This window comes from Notothenia rossii (genome assembly GCF_949606895.1).
Source record: "Notothenia rossii genome assembly, chromosome: 6".
In the NCBI taxonomy this organism is placed as follows: domain Eukaryota; kingdom Metazoa; phylum Chordata; class Actinopteri; order Perciformes; family Nototheniidae; genus Notothenia; species Notothenia rossii.
This window is the reverse complement of record NC_136909.1, coordinates 40,308,952-40,336,664: the sequence shown is the minus strand read 5'-3', so window position 1 is coordinate 40,336,664 and position 27,713 is coordinate 40,308,952. Positions and strand designations below refer to the sequence as shown.

The 27,713-nt window shown below is 40.7% G+C and overlaps 1 protein-coding gene and 1 long non-coding RNA gene across 6 annotated transcripts in view; one reads left to right on the top strand and one right to left on the bottom strand.

The window, feature by feature from the left end:
* The window catches only part of tncb (tenascin Cb), a 105,354-nt gene extending 77,760 nt beyond the window's left edge, over positions 1-27,594 (top strand). Inside the window, exons 9-23 of one of the 4 annotated variants that reach the window (XM_079687203.1) lie at positions 2,757-2,846; positions 3,160-3,423; positions 8,334-8,609; positions 11,476-11,745; positions 12,655-12,777; positions 14,249-14,392; positions 18,047-18,166; positions 19,038-19,181; positions 20,603-20,733; positions 20,837-20,969; positions 22,264-22,415; positions 23,283-23,379; positions 24,022-24,183; positions 24,807-24,970; positions 25,926-27,594. In XM_079687203.1, the coding sequence (XP_079543329.1) occupies positions 2,757-2,846; positions 3,160-3,423; positions 8,334-8,609; positions 11,476-11,745; positions 12,655-12,777; positions 14,249-14,392; positions 18,047-18,166; positions 19,038-19,181; positions 20,603-20,733; positions 20,837-20,969; positions 22,264-22,415; positions 23,283-23,379; positions 24,022-24,183; positions 24,807-24,970; positions 25,926-26,036 (2,381 nt within the window). In that variant the 3' untranslated portion in view covers positions 26,037-27,594. The remainder of the gene's footprint in view (positions 1-2,756; positions 2,847-3,159; positions 3,424-8,333; positions 8,610-11,475; positions 11,746-12,654; positions 12,778-14,248; positions 14,393-18,046; positions 18,167-19,037; positions 19,182-20,602; positions 20,734-20,836; positions 20,970-22,263; positions 22,416-23,282; positions 23,380-24,021; positions 24,184-24,806; positions 24,971-25,925) is intronic. The other 3 variants (XM_079687205.1, XM_079687204.1, XM_079687206.1) reach the window with 3 other exon arrangements.
* LOC307043024 lies at positions 11,597-26,010 on the bottom strand. 2 transcript variants are annotated; one of them, XR_013809261.1, is made up of 4 exons: positions 25,907-26,010; positions 12,667-12,809; positions 11,868-11,904; positions 11,597-11,721 (listed from the first exon to the last, which is right to left on the bottom strand). It is a non-coding gene; the product is annotated as an uncharacterized lncRNA (long non-coding RNA). The 2 variants fall into 2 exon arrangements; XR_013809262.1 differs by lacking the exon at positions 25,907-26,010 and adding an exon at positions 14,231-14,357.
* Positions 27,595-27,713: the final 119 nt, after the last annotated feature.

The window sequence follows — 27,713 nt, the reverse complement described above, 5'->3', positions numbered from 1 at the left end:
ACATGTCTACCCTACTTTTATAATTTTCGAATCATAAATTTTTTCGCTAGAGGCAAAAGGCTAACGTTATGCTATAAACGAACTACAGCCGAGTACAGCAGGGTCGCACGACTTCAACGCCACGCCAACTGAAGATCGATATTCAAAAATACGGATTAAAAATGTTGAAGCGTTTGTTTTAACAGTTTGCAAGAGTGCAGGTACTTGCTTTCAAGCAGAACAGGGCAAACAAACTTAGAGTGTTTACGTGTTCGGCGTAATGACGTACAACGCCCTCCACTACTTCTGTAGTCCTATTCAGCCACTTGTTAACAACCATCATTTTTCAGACACGTAAACTCTTCAAAAATCACCAGTGGGGTCACTGCTGATGTATTTAATGTCGTAGAACAAAACGTGATCCGTCTCTTAAATTTGTGTCAACCACGGACCTTATTTCCAGATATTTTCCAAAGTCCTATGGAGAAATCCCATTGGCTCTGAGACGAGGAAACCAGAAGTGGTACAATGTTAACTCACTTCCGGGTTTTAGGACTCGTCACTACACTACTCTATAGAAAAGACAAGAAAAAAATGGCAATCAACAAATAAACAGACGACCAAGACAATAAAAAACATTAGAGAAAAAGTACTTGTATTTGTAGAAAGTTGTCCAGCACTCGCGATGTACCGCATATACGCCCAAACAGCTTTCAGTACAACAGTCTACACGCCAAGATTGGTAAACCAGATATGTTGAGTACCCCAAAGTTACGTGTAAAAAATGTATAGTATGGTTCCCCTTACTTGGTGCAATTTTCGTAATCAGCATAATTAGCATGAGTAGCGTAAATTAGCATCAATAAGCATTATAGCGTTCAATTTGGACCACATTTAAAGAGTTCTGAGGGTTATTAGGGATTCTGGATCCATTTCTATCCACATTTTCTGAATTAAAATTGGCAGTTTAAACCAGAGACAGGCCCTATTTCAACTCCTGATGGGATAATTTTGATAAATATACTGAATATTTTGAGGATGCTGGATTAATTGGATCTGATACATTATATTTCAAATAGCTGAAATCACTTCATCTAAGTTATAAAGTGTATTATATATCTGAACAATGCAGAACATTTACATTTTTATTCACACAACATTACACTCAATATATCAAACAATATATAACATAATGTAGTCCAGTATAGTATCACCTTTAACCATAATGTCAGTAATAAACACATTTCCATCAATGTGAACGAAAGCTGAACATGATGATGTTGGTCTGCATTAGATGGTGGCAGGGGTACCTAACAAAGTGGCCACTGAGTATACATATATACAGTATATATACTGTATGTATATACACTATATATACAGTAGATACAGGCACAGCAGGTCTCCAACTGATCCCACACGCTGAAGCGCAGCAGTGTATGGAAGTGAACCTTTAATCAGAACAGCTTCTGGGTAGCCAGGTTATGTATTTGCTGTTGTTTATAATGTGGACTAAAGAGATGAATCTTTATTCAGAATTAATTTGTAATTATCTCATCACATTCCATCAGAGGAGCATACCTTGCCCAGTGACAGTGGACAGTGTGTATGAACACTAACTTTGATCATTGAACATTTATCATGAACATTTATGACAGTTCGACTGATAGCAGCTATATCAGAAACACAATCCCGTCCTGCTAAGCAGAGCGAGCAGATTTCATTCTTCCTCTGCTCTCAGTTCACTTAAGCCCATTACCACCTCGCATCCAAATGACACGGCTGAACACCGTCTGTGGGAAAAAAAAGATAGAGTGTGAAGTGTTTATTCTACTAATTCTTTGGGCAATTGTCAGTGGTGCTCCCTTAAAATTGAAATGGTCAGTGTTATATTCAGCTGGCTCATTTCCTTTGTTTTGTGTCCTGAAATGTTTTCCCTTCTACAAAGGCTCACTTTATTAGAAAACCCCCCAGGGGGGTTTGGCCTTCAGACTTTAAATGGAATAACACAGCCGCTTGTTTCCCTCTGAGAACTTGCTCAAACAAAAAAACGGCCGTGTTTTCATCTATGTGCACGCTGACATTATAAAGCCATGCTTTGAGGCGGATGTGTTTTTTTTCAGTGTTTCTACACTGTGAGCATGGCAGGATTAGACACCATGAGAAACAAAAAAAAGCTTCCAAAAACAGTCTAATAGTGTTTTGTCTAGCTCAATTCTTTGTCCTTGGGAGGCCCATCCCATGGAAATAAAGCAGTGTGTCCATTCAACCGACATCCCACTCCGCTCCACACACACCTCAGCACTTCTTTCACACAGTTATTATCTGTAATTGCCTTCACGCTCGTGATTTTATTGATAATGAGTTTCCTGGGCATTAGGTGTAATTTCATGCTGCAAGGCTCTGCGTGTGATGACCTCTGTGGGAGTTAATAAAGGAATTAGAGGCGATCAAGCCAAAAGAGGGCTTCATTTTGGACACCAAAGAGCCTCCAGAGCCTGCTGTATCATAGCAAGTAGCTCCGCGACAAGGGCCCTATAGACCCATCAATGATGTTCCACAGTGAGCGCAGGCTTACCATGAAATGCAATTAGGCTGCAATCTATTGTGCAACCATACCACATGAGAGCGTTTTTGTGTTTGCTATAGGCATTGGAGCCATTAGCCAAAACAGCTGGCCACTTGACTACAGAGCCTCCCCATCGTTCATGCGCTGACACCTCAGAGCAGCGGTACAAACACAACATGACACTGCTTTTTATTTCTGCCCTGCTATGTAGGCCTGAGACCTGGCACAGAGTACGGGATGGGCGTAACCGCGGTGACGGATGAGCGGGAGAGTCGGCCGACGACCACCAACGCAGTGACTGGTAACACACAAGCACTTTATGCACTCAATGTTTTAATTGTACTTATTTTTAGGATGTTGCTATTCAGACCATAACAAACATTTTATTTTCAGAAAGTAATACGCAAAAGCAAAAAAATGTATATATACAGTATATATATACACAGTGTGTCTGTCCGTCCATCCTTCCGTCTGGTTGTCTTTCTGTCTGACGGTCTGAAACTCCACTTTACCAAGTCTCTCGTTTTTTCTCTCATCTATAGATTTACAAATTGTACATTTGTAATTTACAAATTGTATATTTCCAATTTTACAAAATTGTAAAATTCCCTTAGCACTGGATGCTCCCAAGGATCTGGCTGTTACGGAGGTGACGGAGAAAACCATGATGCTGCAGTGGAAACGCCCCCTGGCTAAGCTGGACTCCTTCAGACTGGTGTACGTGTCGGCTGACGGCCACAGGGCGGAGGACGTGCTGCCGGGCAGCTCCGAGTCCCACCTCCTGAGGGGCCTGACAGCCGGCATGCTGTACACCGTCAGCATCATCGCTGAGAGGGGCCGCGGGACCAGTGCACCCAGCACCATCTCAGTAGCCACAGGTCAGCACCGCAGGAAGTCCTCCCATCATCTAAATTAATGAGTGTTAGAGTCTTTACATTAAGGGGGTGTGACTTAAACCTGAATTATTACCTTTATAATATCATTTTAGGGAAATGTGAATCTTAATCAGAATCAATGTACTTAATTAGTCCCACAGCGGGGACATTACAGCATTACAGCAGAAAGTAGCATAGCAGGTAAAAATAAGGCATCCAATAATAAAGAATAACCTAACTTATTACATTTAGAGAAGAAAAGCACATTAGTAATAATAGAATGAAAATAAAGACAAGTAAATACACATCCTATAGCTAAAAATGAGGAGCAGCGATTAAAAGAACTAAGAGACATAATGACATATTAAGGTTTTGAGATATTATAGAAAAGTTTGGACATTTATAACAATGTATGTTTTTCACATATAGGTGAATATTATACAGCATTGCAACAGTATTGTGTATGCATTGGTATGAGAGCACAGTCATTCAAATGCATCATGAACAGAGACAACTGAAAACTTGTTAAACTCACTTATATGTGCATTTTTAGGCATTTAAGAATCAATAGGCTAGTTTTTTTTCTTCTTTTTGAGCATACTTTACTTTTTTTAAACAATGCACAATAGTTTCTTCTATATTTACATTGCATAATAATCCACTTTATTACTGTGCAAACAAACCTTTCTTAAAGCATTTTCATGATTAACCCTCCTGTTGTCTTCGGGTCAAATCTGACCCCCATGTGAATTACACCTGGCACACACAAACACATACACAGAGAACAATTTGACACATTTCATGCTCTTATGTGCCCATCCCCCCACATTGATCACACCTGGCACACACAATACATGTTCAGTGTCTATTATTTGTATATTTACTGCAGTTGTTCATGTATACCAGTAGTCTGATACAATATGTACAGTTTGAAAGGGGTGTTAAATGAAATTTGGTGATGATTAATGTTTTTTGTGTTAATGTAATATCAGTTAAAACAGGACCGGTCAAATTTGACCGCGAACACCAAAGTAAGGGGGGGGAAACAAAGACAATAGGAGGGTTAAGTGAATATTTCTTAGTGCAAGCAATTTAGCAGAGCTTTGTTAACAAAATAATACTTTTTAAAGCGGTAGCCATTCTTGAAATCAGCCACTTCAAGAAGTGTTAGGGTTACGTTCCCGATGTAAAGGACACCTATCATTCCAGATCTCGGACACAGCCTATTTGAATCATCTCAGTAAATCAAAATTTTAAGCTGTCGATCCATCCAAACAACAACAACAACCTCAAGTAGCAGACACGTGGATAGTTTCTAAAAGCACCCTGGATTACTTTCTATAAAGAAATAGTCCCAATGAGGACTCTTACAGAAGGGGACATTGAGAGTGAGTGGGTTGGTTTGCACTGCTCAGTATTTGTTCAGCCAAAAAGCCCTGATAAAGCTGCCTGTGAGAGGCAGTTAGCACATAGCTGGTAGCTAAAGAACCAGGTTGCTAGAAGGAGTATGAATATTGAACTTTTCAAGGTTACACTTGAGACAAAACAACTTTACTAAACTAACTTGATGAAAGTGGTTAAGTTGTGCCCTTTTTCCATATCAGTATATAGGCTGAGATATTGAGTATCTGAGTCTGTATGTAGCCCACTGTGAGCTCACTAGCTGGTAGCACAGGGTTAAAGAATAACTATAGGTTCATTTGTTTGTCCTTCAGAAATGCAGCTAAACAGAGGCAATTCATTGAATTCATTGTTAGCTTCTGAATGTAAGTCACTCTGTCTCTACCCCTTACCACCCTACGGCTCATTTATAGCATGTGGGCTTATTTTTCTTTCCCCCGTTTTTTTAAACCAAAATAAGAAAAGACAAATGATGTGATTGTGGCGTTTTCCTCGCGCTGCGGTTAGACCGCTTCCAAGGCTAACATTTCACAAGTATATCCTCCAGTTATGCAACGAGTGCCCATTAAATGCATGGCTCCGGGCAAAAATCAATACGGCATGAGGGAAAAGTTGGTTAGGTTCAGAATAAAACTTTCTGTCCTTTGTTGCATTTCTTTGGTTTGCACGCTGCCAAGAACAGCATACAGACTTGTGTGTGTGTGTGTGTGTGTGTGTGTGTGTGTGTGTGTGTGTGTGTGTGTGTGTGTGTGTGTGTGTGGTTGTGTGTGTGTGTGTGTGTGTGTGTGTGTGTGTGTGTGTGTGTGTGTGTGTGTGTGTGTGTGTGTGTGTGTGTGTGTGTGTGTGTGTGTGTGTGTGTGTGTGTGTGTGTGTGTGTGTGTGTGTGTGTGTGTGTGTGTGTGTGTGTGTGTGTGTGTGGGGTGGGGGGGTATGGACATGTGTGCAGCCGGCACAATGTTCATTCATGTGATAATTGTCGGCGTGAGCCCGGCTCCGCCTGGTTTTGTGCTATTTGACCACGATGAACTGTGGCTCTGTCAGATAAAAGGCCACATGCTGTTAGAACATTGTCTCTCAAATCAGCAGCCCTCTAATCCTCAACCGGGCCAATCTGCAGCCTTTATCGTCTCCAGACACATAGCACAAACACACTGATCGCACTTGTTTTAAAGGAGGGATTGAAAAATGGGGGGGGGGGGGGGTGTAATTGTGCCTGATAATTGCAGAACGAGGAACAAGGTTTTTTTTTTTTCTTGTTTCAGAAGTGCTGTTTAAGTGACCAACCTAGAATTAATAACACGCCATTGTGTGATTCGAAAAAAAACAAGATGTCAAATAAAGGATGAAGTGATACAATTGGGGAAATTAGAAGATTTGAACTTATCAGTTGACAACAAGAGTTGCTCGGGATACAATGAAGGGAGTGTTTGTGTATCAGGAGGACTCTTATATGTAAACACGTTTGTGTGTTAGGGGTATTAAAGTTGTATCAGCTGTGCAGAAAGTATTCTACTGTAGGTGTATGTTTGATCAACAGGGTTGTTCAATGTATCCACCATTACACCTCGCTCGGGGCATTATGTTGTGGTGTCATCAGACAAAAAAGCTGATACTGGAGAACATAGAGCATGATCTTCCTGCATGCACTGCATGATCTACGAGGTTCTCACATTAAAGACAGATACACTATTACGATAAAAGATAGACCAACGCTGTGGCATGATATCAATGAGTGTGTATCAAATGGCAGATATCAAAATGAAAGGCGATATCTCAAAAGAACATTTTGATTTAGACAGAACACACTTTTACATCTGCACGTGACAACCAGAACTGAAACGGGGCTTATACAGCTGCCTCACTGGGAAAACAATTTAAATTCCAGATTCCTTCACCTCAGTAAAATGGATTATGAACCAAACGTTGTTAGTGCTCACCTCACTGAAAAAATATGTTTTTGAAACTGCAGTATCTTGTTCCTTACCAGAAACAGCCATTTTACTTGCTAACTTGCTATTTTTTGACGAAGCTACTTTCGAGTTAAGAGAAAGTATGCAGCAACATTGTTGACAGCAACCAGGGGGGTTTGTGTAACAGTATCTGAGCTAATGGTTGGAGAGGGAAAATCATTTTGGGTTTGGCTTTTAGCGCATTTTTCAGCTTCAGGACATAATGATTAAAATAAGGGCTATTCAAGTGATTATACTGGGTAGTTGATTTAGCTCTAAAAAATGGGATCTGTGGATTTACAGATTTCCCGATGTAATTCAATTGGAAAAAATATTTTTGGGCCCAACGACGTCTTGGCCTGACACGGAAGTTGTAGTACCACAGTTTGGCCACTATGAACATTTGCTACATAGTCCCGCGCACATCCTGGGGGCTTGGGAAAGCTTGATACAATGTTGGTGTGGTTTAAGCTAACTCATGTTAATGGTTTATGGGGAAGACACTATAATGTTGCTGTAAAATGTTTTAAATATAAATGATTTGTGAGAAATTATACAAGTCATTGTCTGTTCATACAGCAGTTTTAACTTATGGGTGTTGTTGTTGACTAATACATACACTTATAGCCGCCTATGTGTTGTAAGGCATTAAATGCGTATAGCCTATAGGCTACTGCCTCTTAATGATAAGTTGGGAGATCTAAAGTATTATTTCCTGCAGCTGGAAAAAAGTATGCAGCTTTTACCACAATGCTGACTCAAAATCACCCATCATGAATTTCCGTGTTCCTAGCTCTTACAGTACAAGCCATGATCAGCTGACTCCAGCAACCCCCCCAACCCCCCCCCCCCCCCCCCCCCCCCCCCAACTGCTGTCTGCTCCACTCGGCCGCCCAGTGAAAAGGGGATAATGGGAACCTTGGTGTTTACCTGCACTATCTATCTCCATCTCTTTCTAATCTACTCTCTGAATGCTTGCACTCTCAATGGATTTAACAGGCTGCTGCACTGCATGCCCCCCCCCCCCCCCCCCCCATAGGTTTGAAGTGGACGGTGTACTTCTGCCATAGCGGCGGGGCTACTCTGCACCTTCAAATGTTAATGGATAATTCACATCCGTTAATGTGCACAAGCTGCATCAGCATGTCTGCCTGCTGCGTTCTGTCTTTAAGTCTTCCCACTTATATGGTAATATGGAGGAGATGGCTATAGGCAGCCATTGATAATGAGGCTCTTTTTCCCTTGGCCTTTTGTAGTGGAAATAAGGGAATATTTCCACTCTTTTCTCTCGACAGATAAATGAAATGCCTGAAGATGAGAGACCGTCATTAATGTTGCCCCTTTTTGCAGCATATGTCCATCCTGCAGCAGATGCTCACACTCTCATATGTTTCATAATGTTGTTGTGAAGAGGAATTGTGTGTGTGTTGTATGTTGTAAGGTTAGAGCGATATATGGTATACCAATGAGCTATGAAACACCTGTATTGCTCTAACCTCATGCCTTCATTCTGTCTTTCTGTCATCGTCCTGTAACTCCATTGATGTGTTTGTTATCACCCAGAGGAGGAGAGGCCTGTGGTTGTCAATGTCACCGTCAGCGATGTGTTGTGGGACAGCTTCCTGCTGTCCTGGGCCACTGAGGACAGAAGGTTGGAGGGCTTTCTGATCGAGGTTACAGATGCAGAGACGGGCTCTGAGTGGCAAAACCACACGGTGTCCGCTGATGCTCGCAGCATCGCCATCTCTGGCCTCTCCTCGAGCACCTGGTACAGGGCCAATCTGTACGGGGTGTACCGGGGGGCCCTGTTAGAGCCCGTCTTTGCAGACACCATCACAGGTATCACCGTTGTCAGCTGGGGCCTCACTCTTTCCTCTGCTTCCTTTTCTCTGCTACACAATTAACCTGTGTGGACTTTCGAAGAAATGGTTTCTTGCAGTTGTCGAATGGACCTGATTAAGCGGTGGTGTGGCTCACTTTCACTTTTATATTTACTCTGATGTTCATGGTGTTAGGTATTGTCAAAATTCCAGTGCCCTTTGACGAACGTCTCTCTTAGTAAGTCACGTCTGCCACTTTAACTCAACAGAAATTCAATGGATTTCAAGAATATTCCTGAAAAGTCAAGTTATCCATCTACATAAGCAGAAGCAAAATAATGAACAAAGACAGAATATGTTCATGTGATCACAGATTGTAAAAATGTGTTATTCTTCACAAGCTTCACAAATGTCCTTTCCCATTCAACAGAGTAATGCACAATCCAGATCCAACATGCTTTTGATGCAGGGGACCATTGAATGTGTCTCAGCCTGCATGTTGGTTGGAGTACAGCAGGAAGCAGCACCTGGTGTTAGAGGACAGGCAAAAACACACCAGAAGGTCAGGGTGCTGTTAAACACAACAGGTGCACTGCTTTCCCCAATCACTGTCATTACCAAGGATAAACAGAGTGTGCTGTAAACAGGGAAACAAAATGTGCTCATGATGAGCCTCTTAGAACCATCACAAATACAGCAGAAACACAATAAAATAACCCTATAAAACGATTTAAACAGGACCAGAATGTCTGAAATAACCAGTTAGGGGTTGGTTAACGTCGATCTCTATTTAAACATTATCATTCAGCTGATGAGTTCACTGATGAGGACCGGTCAAGTGGAAGAAAGATGGGAGGACTGACATTGGACAAAAAAAGCCTGAGGCGCTTTTGTCACTTTGTGTGAGGCCTCTGTTCTGTATGCATCCCCAGTCCGCTCTTCATTCTCATGCTGGGCTCCGGGCTCTGCTGCTGGGGTGCCAGGGGCTTCTGGGGCCGTGGAGAATATGGCATGCGCTCAACATGGCCCATTGTCTGCATGCTAATGGGTGGGGAAACCATCTTAAAATTTCTCATTAGCATGACTTAATCCATAAAACATTCCACCTTGAATATGAGTGCTGACTAATGATGTTATGGTCATCTTCAGTCTGCTGCAGGGAAGACCCGGTCTGAAACAGGAGTAGGAAACTTTGAGTTGTATACAACAAATGATTGATGGAAGCACAAAGAGATGTGGACAGCACCCAGAACAAGCCTGACTCAGTTTATTCATATCAGCACAAGCTGCTGTCGTAAAGTTATCAGGCAGACTGGAGGCCGCTCTGGGCTTCTGCTATTCAGCAGGTTAGCTGGCGCCGGCGCAGACCTCCAATAACAGGCTCCTTTTGTGAGCGGGGATTGTGTTCCCCCTGGTCTTGGGGGTGTGGAGGGATATGGGTAGAGGGGTAGAAGTGGTGGGAGGGTGAAACCAGTAGCAAGCTAGCACATGTTAGCCGATGGATACAGCCCTCCCTCTCTTCCACTGACCAGCTAAAGCTAATGAAGAGTGACAGCTCCTTGGGATTTGTCTGCTCTGCTTCTCATTTCCACTTCTCCTCACAACAAATGCCTCATGCGTTTTCCTTCTCGATAAAAAGAGGTTTTCAGGCTAGTTCATGGACCCCTGAGACCCTCGCACTTGGTGTAGTGTTTTAATGAGCACTGGCTGGGCTTTATTGAGGCTTTCCTGAGCCCACTTACATCTGCTTCTATCAGATGGCTCCATCTGTGCTGCTACCGGAAGTTTCTCCAGCTAATTAGCTTCAGGGAGCTTTTTCTCCAGCTGCTGTCCCCCAGCCTCTCTTCCTGCACTGCAAATTATTAGTGCTGTGTGTGATTAATACTAACTACCAGCTTTTACAGCACTCACATCTGCATGTTTGAACTGTAGGCTACTGTAGTTCATCTTTACTTTAAAATCCAGGAGAATTGTGAATCGGGTCAAACCAAGGCTGTTACTTTTTCAAAAACTTTTGAAAGAATCCTGTATTTAACTTGGATTACTTCAAGTGCAACCCAGAGAACTATCATAAAATGTGTTGCAGAAGTCAAATCAATCAATGAAATCTAAGGAAATTGTTGTACTCGTTTGAATGTGCTCAGTAAATCTGCATACAATCTTTAAAGCATAGCTTTTCTGTATCAAATATTCCCCATTTTAGTTTCAGTAGAAAGAAAAAGACAGTAGTTGGTGGCACACCTGAACATGAACACAACTTTTAAATAAACGGTGTAAACATGTTTTTTAGAAACCAGCTTTTTTTTACATCTTGAATTTCTTAAATGTACAGAATGCCAGGGAGGAGTAGTTTAATGATTCGAATACCCCTTTTAAACACACTTTATGCAATCATTGTTCTGGAAGCAACTAAGCTATTTGTTGAGTTAGCTACCAGTAAGTTAGCAATGAGTTTGATGGTATGAACACAACTTTTAAACAAATTGTGTGAACTCATTGTAGCCTACTGTTAGGAACTAAGCTAACACGGTAGCTTTGTTGGTGGAGGGTAAGGCAGAGTTTGATTGTGGAATAAAAAGCTCTCTGTCAGACGCATTCTTCTTCTCAAATGTCATGACAATATGAATTGTCTTACTAACCCAGTGGCTTTGATAGACTAGTGAACTAACAACCTTCACATTGGGGGCTGAAATTATTTTCTTCCTTCTATGTTTTTCACCACATCGCATTAAAACTCTTTATTTCTTGCCTGATGCTGCGCTTCCATATAACAATGCTGGCATTTACACATAGACTGGTACACATTCTTTGGCATACATGTTCCTCAAATATCAAAGCACTCCTTAGTTTCACAGAGGAGAATCTGACTTCCCCCTGTCACTCAGAGGCAGAGCCAGAGGTGCAGGCTCTCCTCGTGTCCGATGTCGGCCCTGAGAGCTTTAAGCTGGCCTGGGTGGCTGAAGAGGACGCCTTCGACACCTTTGTCATAATGGTGAGCCAGGTCGAGCCAGGCCAACCCAGAGAGCTGGTGCTGGGGGGCGATGAGCGGAGCAAAAGCATCACAGATCTCACAGAGGACACCGATTACGAAATCCAAATCTTTGGGCTCTTTTTGGGAAGACCCTCCAAGTCTGTAATGGAGGGGGTGATAACAGGTACAAGCAGAAAGGATGAAAAGGAGAAATCAGAACTAAAACTGTCTACCGGTGTTGTCAGCGTGGTCAATGTTAAATGTCGTTGTATCTGGTATGGTATCATCTGGCCTCTTTGTACTAACCTCGTCACAAGGCATAACAGCACTGTATTCGTCCACACTGCAATTTGACAAAACAATAAAGGGATATTTATAGAAATTAATCAGTTTTCATTATGACTATTGTGTCAGAAGCTTTGTGTTATTTTTGGGTTAAAAACACTTTTTTCCCACTTTTAATTGGCAAATTGGTATCCCATGATGATCTAAATGCTGCGGATGCTTACCCATTCTTTAAATAATATAATTCATGGTATCATCAGCATAGCAGCATCCCAAACACTAGAGACAAGGCCTTCAGAAGTAAGGACATTTCCTCTGCTCCTTTCATTGTCTCGTCTCTGTCCGCTCGCCCTCCCAAATGTTGTCATTCACTGCATCAGGGTCGCTCTTTGTAAATGTGTGCTTGTGTCCTCCCTGGGGGAAGGCTTTACTCTTGGGTTACGTGGCGCATGTTTCACTTTTGTGTTGCCATGAAATGGGGGCAAGTTAATCTCTTCAGGTCTGTCACGCGAGATACTGTGGCTCGCTGTTAGCCAGGAAGGGTGTGTGTGTGTCTCTGTGAGCCGGGCCTCCCGGACCCTCTGTCTGTTAAACTGCTGGCTCTTACACATGCTCTCTTTCGCTTTAACAAGTGCCTTTCAATAACATGTCAATGTGTTTTTCCTTTGTCTGCTTTTAATTGTGAAGCAGAAAACACCTACGCTATATGTAAATGTCTTGAGTGATGTGTTGCCTACTGTATGTTCTGTTTACAGTTCTCTCCAGTGGCACACATGTTAACTAATCCTTTATTGTGTGTGTTTGTCAGACCTGGGCTCACCCAAGGGTATCCGCTTCTCTGATGTCACTGACACGTCGGCCACGGTTCACTGGGTGGTCCCCAGGGCTCGGGTGGACAGCTACAGGGTCACGTATGTGCCGGCTCATGGAGGTCAGTAACACCCAGACACTACTGGAACAACACTGTTAACATGAAAGTGAAGAAAGTAAGCATTTACAGAAAAACACGCTCCTGAGCAAAATACTTTTACCAGCTACAACTTCCGCCGAAAAACTGATTTTGAATCAGCATAAACCTATGAGTAACTTTATGGCCAGTATGGACATTCTCAGGTTACCCCTACATCTTCTGCAGGGCAAACTCCTCTTCTAATGATAGACTACTCTTGCCCCCTGCTGACTACTTTTAGGTACCTCTACTGAAGAGTGGAGTGGGGGGTCCAGAGCAAATGGAAATAATCACCATCATCTTTTTCAGTTTGAAAGAAAAACACAAATGCATGAATGGATATTATGTGGCAAGTAACGTCATGTCCCCTTCAGATCCAGCATCCATTATAATGAAGTGTTTTTTTTTAAAGTAGGTTCTATTAACCCATAAATGTCAAGTTCCTTATAAGTTGCCAGGCAACAGAGAAAGATATGACACAACAAAAAGTGTGGCAGGCTGAACAGGTTTTAAATATCAATTTATATCCATGCAGACCTCCCTTTTCGGAAGATGCTGGAGTCATTATAATGGAAGAACATTTGCAGTTCCATAGCGACATTAATCTGATGTAGAACAATAATATTAGTAAGTTAGTTTTTATTTATCAAAGTCATTCCTCAACATTTCTCTTTTCAAATAGAGCTGTAATGTCTAATAGTTATTGTTCATTATCAACCATATATTCTACAGTTGTGATGCTGAAGGTAATGGTAACAACAATATCTGCTCTCAGTAACCTAACTGGCCCTAAAATGGTGTTCAAATATAATAAAGTAACTAAAAAGGTAACTGTATCCCCCTTAGAGTTACATACAAAAATAAGTAATCAGATTACTGGTATATCTTTTTTTTAAATGGGGGATTACTAGCATTTTATTTCCTATCAATACAATCTCTCAAATTTCGGATCCAAAAGATCTTGGTTTCTTCTTTTCTAAGGTTACATTATTCTCTTGTCTTACATAACACACTTTAGTAGAAAAACATTGTATTGAAATGTATTTTCTCTTTTATCTATTTGCATTGCATTAGATTTTGAGGTACTCCAAAAGTAACGGAAAGTTACATTCAGGTTACATTATTTTTATACTCGGATTAGGTTACTGATTCCATTAGTTTTTTACAGGTAACTAGTTATCGTAACAGAATACATTTTTGAAGTAACCCTTACAACACTGCTTGTATCAATATAGTAACTGCTGAAAGGACTCAAGGCTTACAACACAACCATTATTGGGACATTCATGATAATGTTAACATTCCATATTTTCTGCACTTTATTACAAAATTAAAAGAGACAATAGAAAAACGACACTCTACATGAGTGCAAAACGCCTAGGTCCTCAGGCTGTACTGTGAGATGTGAAGGTGGAGCCTTCTGATGTTTGCTGACCTCTGTTTTGACTTGCAGGTAATGCTAAGACGCTGACCATGGAAGGCTCTGAGGCTCACACTGTGCTGTCCAACCTGACGCCCGGGGTCACCTACGAGGTCACTGTGGTCTCTGTCAAGGGTCAAAGGGAGAGTGAGCCTGGATCGGACAGCGTCACCACAGGTACGACTGACATGTTACTGAAAGTAACAGAATACCTGTAACGGGTTCATGTAACAAGATTACAAAAAAGTAACTGTATACCCTTACCCTATGTCAGTGGTTCCCAGAGGCATGACTGGAGGGGTGCGAGAGACCAGGAGGAAAAATGGTTATTAAAAAAAAAAAAATCATAATTTGAAAAATTATTGATTCCACAATAATATGATACAGTACTATTACGTCCGGGTCTCTGTGTTTCATTAAAGCTCGGCTCTGTGTGTGTGTGTAACGAGCCATTTTGTGTGCGTGCACGCGAGAGAGAGAGCGCACCGGTAGGCTACGGGAGATCGTTGTTGTTAGCTTCTGGTGCTAGCGAGCTACGCTAACGGATATAAAGAGTTTTTTCAACAACAAGGTGGAGGAGAGTCCTCTCCTGTCAGACTGAGAGACTCAGTAAACTAAAGGACTCTTGAGTGTTTAGATAGTTAACTTTAGTCTAAGTTATCTCAGTGGGTCTCAAACGTTTTGGTCACCATTAATGTAAACATTTCCGAGGCACACGTTTATATGATCATTATAGTTATACAAAAATAAGAGAATAAATAAAAAACAGGTTTGAAATACTATATGACAGTAAAAAAAGAATAAAGTTTAAAAGGGTGATTTGTAAAATATCCATAAAGAAAAAGTAAATCTGTTTACAGTTCTGTTTCAAATGGGTGTTGAGAGATGTATCCATAGATCTCTTCATTTTGCTCTCAAAGTGCACCAGATTGATGCTTTTAACTTCAATATTTAAAAATAAATCTTCCCGGGGGAGCTTGCCCCCGGACCCCCCTTTGTGAGGTCCACACACCACCTATAAAAATAGCCCTTTACCCAAGCTTAACCGTATATGCCTCTGGCCTTCATTGTAACAGTCACACTGTGTATTTGCCAACCCAGTCTCATAACAGCTGTTTGAAATGGAACAAAACCACGCCAGACTATCCAAAACTGGAATCGAACCCCCCCCCCAGAACTACACATGCTGGCTATTGTGTTTCGCAAAATGTTCCATGGGACGTCTCTACTGAACGTTTTCGTTTTTCCCACAATTAGAAGTTGCCAGTATTAAACACATTTGGTGTTATCAAATGTAAAACATATAATTAATAAATGGGTGAAAATCGCTTGTGTCCATAATGCGCAGCATTAATATATACCCACATGACAGCTCATTGTTACTTTGTAATTCTACTCCACAATACAGAGGTTAACCTGATTGCCAAGTGCCAACAATCAGGAGAGATATTTGATAGTTGGTGCTTGAGAAGACTAAACATTTATTTGCAATTGACATGAATGGAAACGAGTAATAAAGTATATTCATTACTCGTTATTCTCTACTAATAGTTAATTAAAGACTGTATAATGGCTATTTTGCACATCCCTTTCAAGATTTCAAGATTTTCAAAGGTTATTGACATATCATATACAAAACTACGGTGTATGCAATGAATGAAAATCTTGGGTCACAGGTTCCTCAACAGCACATTACAAGACATCTATCAACATGGGTTTGTACCTCCACCATTAATCTGTCATATTCTGCACATTTCTTATACTATCTACATACATAAGAGTATAATTCATATGTATAATATCAGTTAAAATAAGTGCTTCAACATAGTTAACATTGCAGGAAAGCAATATATTAGACGTTAAGTACTTTGTCAGGCTTAATATTTATCTGTAGATACCCCCAAAGTTTTTTTCTTATTTAAAAGAGGACCTTAATCTAAAGTATTATTTAATGTTTAAATACATGTTAATTCGTTTTTCTGTTTTGCACATCCTCCTATTAATATCTTTGTACATCTGGCACTAAACTGTTTTATTGTAGAGATCACTTACAGTATCTTCTTGATTTTTTATATTCTATATTTCTATCCCATACCTTCTACTTTCCCCCTATGAAAGTATGTACTCTTAATATTTTTTTAATCAAATATAACACATAAAAACAATAATTCAATAACGTGCTTTAACCACTAGGCGGTGCACACAAGGTACACACAGCTATAATAACTTGTATTATCAGTGTAGGACACTTATGTATGTACAACATCTGAAGATGTGTAGTTTTATACATGTTTTCACATAATTTTATAGCATATTGCTATACTATTTCAGACTCAGTATTTACATTCTTATATTCAAAGAAAATCAAAGTCCTTTTATATCAGCTGTGCACCGTTATGGTGTAAATATAACCTATCTACGAATTAGATCAAATATAAAAGTCAGCCGAATTAAGGTTGATACTGCAAGGAGACGTATTGTGTGAAGAGAAATTGAAGATGTTGTTTAATTGTTGATATATTTATGATCCACGTCAAGTATTCAGTTTCGCCGGCATTTCTTCCAGTTTTTCCAAAGGTCTTCTCATCAGGGCTCTATAAATAAAGAACTACGGCAGATCTGTAATATGTAATGCAGCCGGACCGTGTATTACAATGCCGCTATGTGATGACTTTCAAAGAGAAAAGCAAGAACACTCAGAATTAAATATTATTTTATTCTTTTAAAATGTTTTCCGGATTTCATATCATATAAACACCAAATCCCAGCATGCATTGCAGCTAAAACATCCAATTAGCGAGCTTAAACCATAGCTGAGGATCTTGGGTAAGCGCTCGAAATGCCTACGTCTGTTTCCTGTTATTTATATATTGAAATTCAGTTCCTGAAGGACGCCAACAAAGACAGAGATTATGGAATTAAACCAATAAATAAAAGCAAGGATAATTGTGTGTTATTGGTGAGTAAATAACAGTGTGTTCTTTTGAAAAGAATAACAAATTAGAAGGAAAAAAAGATTAAAAAATACAGATTTCAGTGTTGTGAGGCTCCGAGCCCCATTTATTTTCCTCAGAGAAAAGGAAACAAAAGTCCGAAATTATACGATTTAAAATAAAAGCAATAATTGTGGCTTGATATTGAGTAAGAACATGTTTTTATGAACCACACAGCTTCCGGTCTTCCACGACCCGACCGGAGAAAAAGACGTGCTGCAGGCACGAAACACATTACCAGTAGAAATACATTGCTTTTAAAATCGTGCTGTGCAACACGAAAAAAAGGGGAAAATCGTGTTGGTGAAGACGAATCAATAGATTAAAAATCGTGTTTGTGAACAAGAAATGTCATGAGACTGGGTTGGTATTTGCGTGGGGAGTGTTGCAGTAGAACATTCCACTGTAGCGACCGGTACATTAATGGGAAACCCTAAATGTTTGAGCACCCTCTATGAAACGTCAAGCTACCCCACAGCACCCCAAAAGAAATCTCTGGCGCCGCCACTGAGCCTGACTATTTGTGTTGGGGGGGCCCGACTTATTTTTTTCTCCAAAGGGGGGGCCTCACAGAAAAAGTTTGAGAACCACTGCCCTATGTAGTTATGTGTGATATCTTCATTTGTATTTTCTTCTGTTACATTGTTAGATTTTTTCTAATATACTTAAGTAAAAAGTTATCTTTGAAATTGTTCTTTTTCTATCTTTATGTAATCCAAAAGTAACATTACTTGACTCTAATTAACAAAAACATTGTGTGTGTGTGTGTGTGTGTGTGTGTGTGTGTGTGTGTGTGTGTGTGTGTGTGTGTGTGTGTGTGGGGGGGGGGGGGGGACAGCTCTGGATAAGCCCCGGGGTCTGACTGCAGTCAACATCACAGACTCTGAGGCTCTGCTGCTCTGGCAGCCTGCCATCGCTACTGTGGACGGCTACGTCATCACCTACAGCGCAGACTCGGGTATGCACACACTGACACACATGCATCTATGAGATGCAGACTAAACATGTATGGGTACTATCTGTGATCTGTGATTATAAGGATACCAATGATACTTGACTGTTATATTGCTGTAGAAATAATAGTGTTCCGAGATATTCACATGCCAAAAAAGAGTAAATCAATGCAGTTGAGATCTCTTTGTTTCCAGTCGCAAGCTGCCATGGTGAGACCATTGAAATGATCATGGGTTTATTATTTTGTGACAGACTCGTTGGTCAGTAAGGTCGTGAGTGAGCGTGTATAATTTAAAATGTATAAAGCAGACTTTCAGTGTGAGCGGTTCCACTCTGCTGTAGAGAATGCTCTCTGTATGCTGTGTGCATATTTTATAAAGTATATTAAATAGGCCCTATTATGCTTTTTGGGGTTTTCCCTTGTGTGTTGTATAGGATTGTGTGCAAATGGTCTGCAGACAGTATGTGAGACTTCAATCACCTTTTCACACAGTTAATGACAATAGTTGTATAGATTATTTTATTACTCACCATTTGTAAATGATATTCTGGTATTGGTTAGGATGGACGATACCAGAAAATAGGTATAAATAATATCATCATAATGAGAAAGAATATTTGTAATTCAAACAAGCCTTTATTATGCCTATGGGGGTTTTCCTTTCCTGTAGTGTAGGTTTGTGTGCATGTAAATGGTCTCCAAAGGCTAAACTGCCTGTTTTCTTTCCAGAGGGCCATACGTTACACACACATGCTTTATAAAAAAGACCCTCAACTGAATACAGATTGTTGAATAATGATCATAAACGTCTCTCAATAAAAGGTTCTGTCAGAGACATATTTTACAATCCGTCTTTCTGTCTGTATGTTTGCAGTGGCTCCAGTGATGGAGCGTGTGTCAGGAAATGTGGCGGAGTTTGATATGTCCTCCCTGACCCCGGCCACTCACTACACTGTGAAGGTGTACGCTGTGAGGGACCTGTCCAAGAGCGCAGCCACCACCACAGAGTTCACCACTGGTGAGCCTGCTGCCATGAGCTCCACTGCTTTCAATCAAATCACTCAACAACTATTCAGTAGACTTTTCATTGTAGATCAAAACTGCAACATCCAAAATAAAAGTGCAGGATGAATGTGATTCATATACTGTAAATATACTGACTGCAGTGAATTATATAAATTAAACTTGAATGTATGTGCAGTGTACAATTAACTTTTACAATATAATAATGTTACTACTGGCTGCTACTTCCATACATATTATTGTATTTACACTGAACAAAAATATAAATGCAACACTTTTGTTTTTGCTCCCATTTTTCATAAGATGAACTCAAAGATCTAAAACATTTTCTATATCCACAAAATAACCATTTCTCTCAAATATTGTTCACAAATCTGAAAAAATCTGTGATAGTGAGCACAGTTAATGACAATAGTTGACAATAAAGCAAAACTGCACGTTTCAGAGTGGCCTTTTATTGTGGCCAGTCTAAGGCACACCTGTGCAATAATCATGCTGTCTAATCAGCATCTTGATATGCCACACCTGTGAGGTGGGATGGATTATCTCGGCAAAGGAGAAGTGCTCACTATCACAGATCTTTTCAGATTTGTGAACAATATTTGAGAGAAATGGTTATTTTGTGTATGTAGAACATGTTTTAGATCTTTGAGTTCATCTCATGAAAAATGGGAGCAAAAACAAAAGTGTTGCATTTATATTTTTGTTTAGTGTATATTACATATATTCTTTATTTGATCTGTGTGTGACATGCCTGTTTATTTAATATGTCTCTACCTTTGCAATTCTGAATCAAAACATTTGTAACATCACAGGAATGACAGCAAACGCACTATAACGGCCCAAAACACTTGCATTATGAGAAATGCATTTTCAAAAACGATGTCAACACAAATGTGCCAAAACAGATGGAAATGGAGAAACGTTTTCACCAACTTGACAACTATGCATAGCGTTTACTAAAAGTGCTGCAGAAACAAAAAGCTGTGAATAAAAAAAGCTAAATCGGAATAAATAAATATTGTAAACACAGCCCTGAAAAAACTGAAACCTGACTTTTATGCTATCACAACTGCATTAGGTTAGTTGAAAGCAATAATATTAAGTTGAACCTAATACTTTGTATTTAAACATAATATTATTACTTTCAACTAACCTAATTCAGTTATGTGTAATCTGTTGACATCATACATTTCATTAAAGTCAAAGTTTCAGTTTTTTCAGTGAGCTCCGGTCCCAGCTGTGTGCCCATTTCCGTGTTTAGAGCTTCTTTCCGGGGTTTATTTTATTTCAATTTTTTAAGGCAACGTTCTCCTTAAGGAAATGTTTTGGGCCGAGTTAGTGCGTTTCAGCCACTGTCCTGTTTGATAAGCTGACCGAAAAATGGACAGTAAGATATAAGCGTTGTTTCTTTAGATGTGGACGCCCCTCAAGACCTGGCAGCCAGTAACATCCAGACGGAGAACGGCCTGCTGAGCTGGAAGCCGCCGCGCGCCGACATCACCGGATACATCCTGAGCTTTGAGTCTGCGGACGGCACCATCCGGGTGAGTGCACGCCCAACTCCACATCCTGGACTACATCCTGGACTACACTCAGAGTCCTACATGTGTTTGGGAACTAACTGTTTGACCGTGTTTGCTCCTTCAGGAGGTCGTCTTGAGTCCCAATGCGGTGTCCTATAACATGGCTCAGCTCAGCGCCTCCACACAGTACTCCGTCAAGCTGCAGGCCATCGCTGGGCCGAAGAGAAGCCGAGTCATCACCACTGTCTTCACTACCAGTGAGTGACCCCATGCACACACTGCACAGCTCTATTAAAAACACATTTCAAACGGTGTATTTATAATACTGTAAGATACGAAGTGGAAGGGCAAATAAAATCCCAATTACTTTAAGGAGTTTTTGCAGCAGGCAAGCAGCCTTTCTCTGACTTTGGTATTTTGTTAGTACTGTCAACACTCCTTAGAAGGTCCTCTGGCCGGAGTGGCTCCCTGTTTATGTTTGGGCAATATCACGGTAAACCAGAGGTATTTTCTTTTGGGTCAAAAATGTGTGTTTGGGACACAAACTCTTTCTGTTAAACTGTACTTGGCCCTCGGAGATGCTGTGGCTTGTTTTATGTCAGTGTTTTGTGTAAATTGACTTCCCGCTGGGATTAAGCATTCAGGAATTTTCTTTTAAATATGTACTTATTTGTGTATTTTACAAGCTACAATTTGTTCTACAAGTAGCGTGCTCCTTTGGGATTAAATCCATGTGTAGTTGTACTATGTTGCTTAAAAAATACACATCAGGACCCAAACATTCCCATCTGCTGATTTAAAAGTGAACGGGGTTAGCACAAAGTTAGCAACAACTTTAGCCCATCCTCAATTAAGGTGGACTGAACTTTCTTAAGGTGGACCAGCCTTTTAGAGACGAGTCCCTCCCCTGAGTTTTGCTCAGCTTTTTCTGTTATTTACGGAAATACCTCATATATCGTCTAACCTGTTGGAATGTCAGTATGCAGAAATAGATACATCAAAAGGTTTCCCCCACAATCCAAAGACTTTGAGACATTAACATTGCGTTCATGTGATTGACTGGTGTGTCCCCCCCAATGCAAGCTGGGTTGTCCTAGGTGGGGACTAGGTGCCTGCAGCTAGAAAATACTAAAAGCAATCAGCCAATCACTGCACTGAAAAAACTGAAACGTTGACTTTAGTTGAATGTATTATGCCAGCAGATTTCACATAACTGTAATAGGTTAGTTGAAAGCAATTAAGTAGAACCTAATATGTTTTATTTAAACTTAATATTATTGCTCTGAGGCAAGTCAACATTTTACCACCCACTGTCCCTCATGAAAGATTGTGTTGAGCCCACAAGGTTGATTATTCCATCATCGTGTGTGTGTGTGTGTGTGTGTGTGTGTGTGTGTGTGTGTGTGTGTGTGTGTGTGTGTGTGTGTGTGTGTGTGTGTGTGTGTGTGTGTGTGTGTGTGTGTGTGTGTGTGTGTGTGTGTGTGTGTGTGTGTGTGTGTGTGTGTGTGTGTGTGTGTGTGTGTGTGTGTGTGTGTGTGTGTGTGTGTGTAGCTGGCGTGCTGTACAGATACCCCCGGGACTGCTCCCAGGCCCTGCTGAATGGTGACACCTCCTCAGACCTGTACACCATCTACCTGGGTGGAGATGAGAGCCAGCCCGTGCAGGTGTACTGCGACATGGCAACTGATGGAGGCGGATGGATTGTAAGTCACCTACAGAGAATAATCTTTGGCTGTAGCTCCTCTCAGCTCGGCCTTTGACTCCGTTCATCCTTTGGTTTTCGTTCACTCTCACGGCTCTCATCACCCTCAGCAGCAGCTATTTTGAGATAATATATTATAAACTTACTGTACTCTACCTGTTCAGCAGGGACCATACAGTTAGAGACTAGCTGAAGAACATAGTGTAGCATTTATCAGTTAGGGGATGTTCCTGTATTTATTTCTGTGTTAATAGGCATCCGTTTGACAATCCACTTTCTAACCTGTTAGCAATAACAGTTTTATAAGGTCCTCTTATATCAATGTTAGGTTTACAGTTTGTTTAATGTACCAAATCAACAGAAAATAAAATGAATATAGCTTGAACCCTTTAGGACCCACAAGCTCAAGGCTAGAGTAAATATGCTGATTTCAAATTCAGTTATTGTATGCAGTATGAAGTTATACATTCACTTTCTAAAATGGTGTATTTGAGTTGAAATGTCTCTATGCTTGGGTCCCTAACAACTATTGTTGTCCCATACATTTGGTATGTTGTGGTATATGGTGTTCCTCAAGGTCTTAGTGTCTTAATGTGGCATAGTGGGGGGAATTTTCATTATTCAATCAATTCTTGAGTTGTCAACAAATGCTTAAATGTGGCAGCAAATCTGTGTAAATCATGTGAACCCAAACATTTCAGCAACAGTTATAGTTAGCCTTTTTTATACATAGAGCATGGGGGTGGCCATCGTAGGCTTCAATAATAATGTTCTAAGACCTTATGCACCTTCTAATCATAAAAGGTGTCACCAAAACAAAACATGTTTTACAGTTTTTTGACTAAACTGGTGTTGTTTTCCATTTCAGGTTTTCCTCCGCAGACAGAGTGGTAGACTGGAGTTTTTCCGCAACTGGAAGAATTACACAGCAGGCTTCGGAGACATGAATGATGAATTCTGGCTGGGTAATTTCAACAAAGACACACAAAGACATGCTCATATATCAATATGGCCAGATAAAATGTAGTGTATCAGTGATAATATATATTCTTTACACAGTTGATTCATTTAAAGGCCCTATGTCATGCTTTTCTGGTTATTACCCGTCCCCTTGTGTGTTAGGAAGGTTTTTCTGCATGTAAACGGTCTGCAGAGTCAAAAACCCTCAAAGTACACCCTGTAGCGAGTAAAACTCTAACATAGAAAATACCTGTCTATGCTGCCCCAGAACACCTCATTGGACATTTCTCTTTTTCCATTGTTTTCTTCCTTCCTCATAATTTGTTTTAGTATAGTAGGTGGTTCAGTACAGTGCATTTCTCACTTACTCTGTATATTTTTACATGATATATATAGATACTCTGGGTAATTATCTTTCTATTTTTCATATGTGTATTAACTGTTAACGTTTATTTTTATTATATTCTTAAGTCCTATGTAATGGCTTTTACATGGCACTATAACAAAACAATTTCCCAATATGGGATCAATAAATACATCTAATCAATATTCAAACTTAGATATTATAACATTTTATCAAAGCCATCCCTGCATTATTATTTGTGTTGTGCGTCCATCTTGTATATAATGTCCTCTCTCTCTATCAGGCCTTTCTAACCTGCATAAGATCACGGTTGGGGGTCCGTACGAGCTGCGAGTGGACCTGAGAGATAAGGGAGAGACAGCCTTCGCTCAGTACGACAAGTTCTCCATCTCTGAACCCCGGAGCCGCTACAAGGTCCACGTAGGAGGGTACAGCGGAACAGCAGGTAAAAAGCTCTTATTCTGCTGTACCAAACACAGTAGTTCCTTATTTTAAAACAGCTCACAAATAAGAGTGGTGCAGTAATGAGTCCTATAACCCGGAAAAGACTTGGCATTTTACCATTTCCAGTTCCTTTGTGGTTACAACCCTGAAATAAGGTCTGCGGTTCACACAAGCTGAAGAGATGTTCACATTTTGTTCTACAACATAAAATACAAACACCCCACTGTGAATGTCCGGAGCTCATACAGTATGTGTCATAAAAAACGGCGGTACAGGTGACTAAATTAGACTACTATAGGTCATCACGCCAAACATTAGTGATGCGCAGCCATGCTACTGTGATATAGCTTATTTATAGCATTACGTTAGATTTTAATTTCTTCCGAATTCATTTAAGTGTGTGTGTTTGTGTGTGTGTATGTGTTCTCATGGTAATAAAGGAACATGTTACTCAGTGGGATTAAATCACTCCTTTAACAAATTATGTTTTCTATGACACTCCTTACTTCATCGTGACGCAATAAAATATATTCCAACAGACTAGAATATAACTCTGTCATGTGCATGCGTTTGCCAGTGTTAGTCTTTTCATCTCTAACATTACTGTCTGTGTTCTCTGTGCAGGGGACTCTATGACCTACCACCACGGCCGGCCATTCTCCACCTACGACCATGACAACGACATCGCTGTCACCAACTGTGCCCTGTCCTATAAGGGAGCCTTCTGGTATAAGAACTGCCACCGTGTCAACCTCATGGGACGATATGGAGACAACAGTCACAGCAAGGTAGATACTGTGTTTATTCAGAGGGTCCAAGAGCAGGTTCTGACAATCTTTCTCAGGGGTTTACAGATTGCTGAGAGACTTCCACTGATTTCTTGTTATACAGTATTTATAAAAATTAGTGAATGTCCCAGTCAAGAAACACAATTTACTTTGATGCCAGTGTTTTAAACGTACTGTAAAATGATGCACAAGTTGAATAGGAAGGGATGACAGGAGACAGGTAGAGAGGATATAGTGATGAGGAGAGGGAGGGATGAAGGGGTAGATGGGAGGAGGGGTGAAGGGAGGTGGGTTAGGATCACGTAAGGAGGGACACTTATGAATTTAAGGGATCCAGAGACAGGAGACAAACCGGATGTGTCAGCAGTGGAGGACATTTACTCAAGTACTGAACATATGTACAATTTTGAGAGACTTGTACTTTACTTGAGTATTTACATTTTATTTCACTTTGTACCCTTACTTCACTACAATTCAGAGGTAAATGGTGTACTTTCACTCCACTACATTTATATAATATCTTTAGCTACTTTACAGATGTGGATGAATGATGTGAAATATAATCAAGTGTTGAATCATACTTTAGTTCCACCTGGAGTAAACTCACAAGCTACCCTGCAGTATACAAAGTCATTCAAACTAGCTGCACCTTTACCAGCTTTGAGAACACTTTCATGATCAATCATTATAAAACATATCATATATATTATTCTGAAATGGACCAATCTGCACAATGACTACTTTCACGTTTGATACTTTTACTATATTTAGATGCTAATACTTTTGTACTTTCACTTGAGTCACATTTTGAATGCGGGACTTTTACTGTAACAGAGTATTCCTACAATTTGGTACTTCTACTTTTACAGAAGAACAAGATCTGAGTACTTCTCTCACCTCTGTGTGTTGGTCTGGGATACTAGTATGGTGACTGACCTTATTTGTCCCTCCCCAGGGGGTGAACTGGTTCCACTGGAAGGGCCACGAGCACTCGATCGAGTTCGCCGAGATGAAGATCAGGCCCTCCAACTTCAGGAACCTGGAGGGAAGGAGGAAACGATCTTAGAGGATCCCCCAACACTGCTACTCTGTCTGGACTCCCCATGAACCACACACCACACAAACACATACACACCCACACACCCACACACCCACACACCCACACACACAAACACACACACACACACACACACACACACACACACACACACACACACACACACACACACACACACACACACACACACACACACACACACACACACACATACACATACACATACACATACACACACACACACACACACCCTGCAGCAACCAAAGTCACTGCCAAGAGCCCTGCCTCCACACAAAACCAACAAAACACATCTGCGCTCACAGATCAGCCTCCACTGCATAAGCCCCGCCCCTCAGTAAAACGGTTTTGGAAATGCTGCCAGTGCGGGAGTCGATGTGCATGTCATAAACTGGGCTTAAATCAAGCCCAAACAGATTCTTCTCACGCACCCAAGAGAGAAAGAAACAGCTCCATCTTACCTGATTATGATCCTTTCTCTTGTGTTGCAGCGTTTGTGGGGAGGCCACTGTGCTTCTTGAGCATTACAGTATGTTGAGTATGTACAGTCATTCAAACCAGTTATCCCCACAAAGGACAGGCTGGTTTTGATACAACAAGGTCTAGGTTCAGGGCTTCTTTGATAAAACCGATGATAATGTGATAATTCTCCTGAATTATGACAGAAATTATATTCCTTGTACAGTAGGGTACACGTATCCGTCTGATTTAAACATTTAGAACAAAGGGATATTCCTGCGATGGCACTGCTCAGATGTCAGATATCTCCATCTAACCTGCCATTTGTTTGTCTCGTGCGTAACTCGTCTCAGTGTCACTTTATCCTCCCCTGGTTCCCCCATCTCCCGCTACATCTGATGCAGGGGCGTCGCACAAAAGTCTGGACCCTGTACATAAACATTGTCTACGGGCCCCTCCCAGCATCCACGGCTGTATACTCATTTCACCCACCCCCACCAGTCTGATGCCCCTGATATGATGTGATAAAGATGGAAATTAAAAGAGAAAAAAAAATGTGTATGGAAAAGTATTTAACCCACCTCATCCCATGTCAACATGGATGACAAAGTTTCCATTCATACAAAAGCCCCTGAAGGCATCATGCTACAGCCACAGTGTTGTAAGGAACAGAGAAAAGAAAAGCTCATGTGTTTATATTCCTTTAGTTTCTCTTATGATCCGAGGCAGGACCTGTTATTCACTATATGATCAAATGCGTGATGATGTTTTTTATTTCTTTTTGGAAAATGTGAATACAGTACTAGGTATATGTGTTGTTGACACAATATGTTGATGCTCAAAACAAAAAACGGCTAATTCTAATTGATTTTTTATTGGACAGAGCAAGGTCTCTATATGCTTATGTTGTTGATAATAATGTTTGAAGAGCGACCCTCCCCCCTTCCCATGCTACAGCAGCATACTAAACCACTGACCTTCTAAAGAATGCCTATGTAAATTAAATTGTTTTTATTGTTTTGTTTGTTTATAACTGGGTGAACAACAGGTGTTTCTCTGTATTACAATAAAACAGTTTGTTTAAAAGGAAGATGTTCCGGGGCGTTTTGTTTGTTCGGGTCTACTCAAGCTCCACTTTATTTTGACAGAGCTTTCGAAAAACTCTTTGTCTTCCTCCTTCCCATGGACAACAAGTCCTGGACTTGCTCA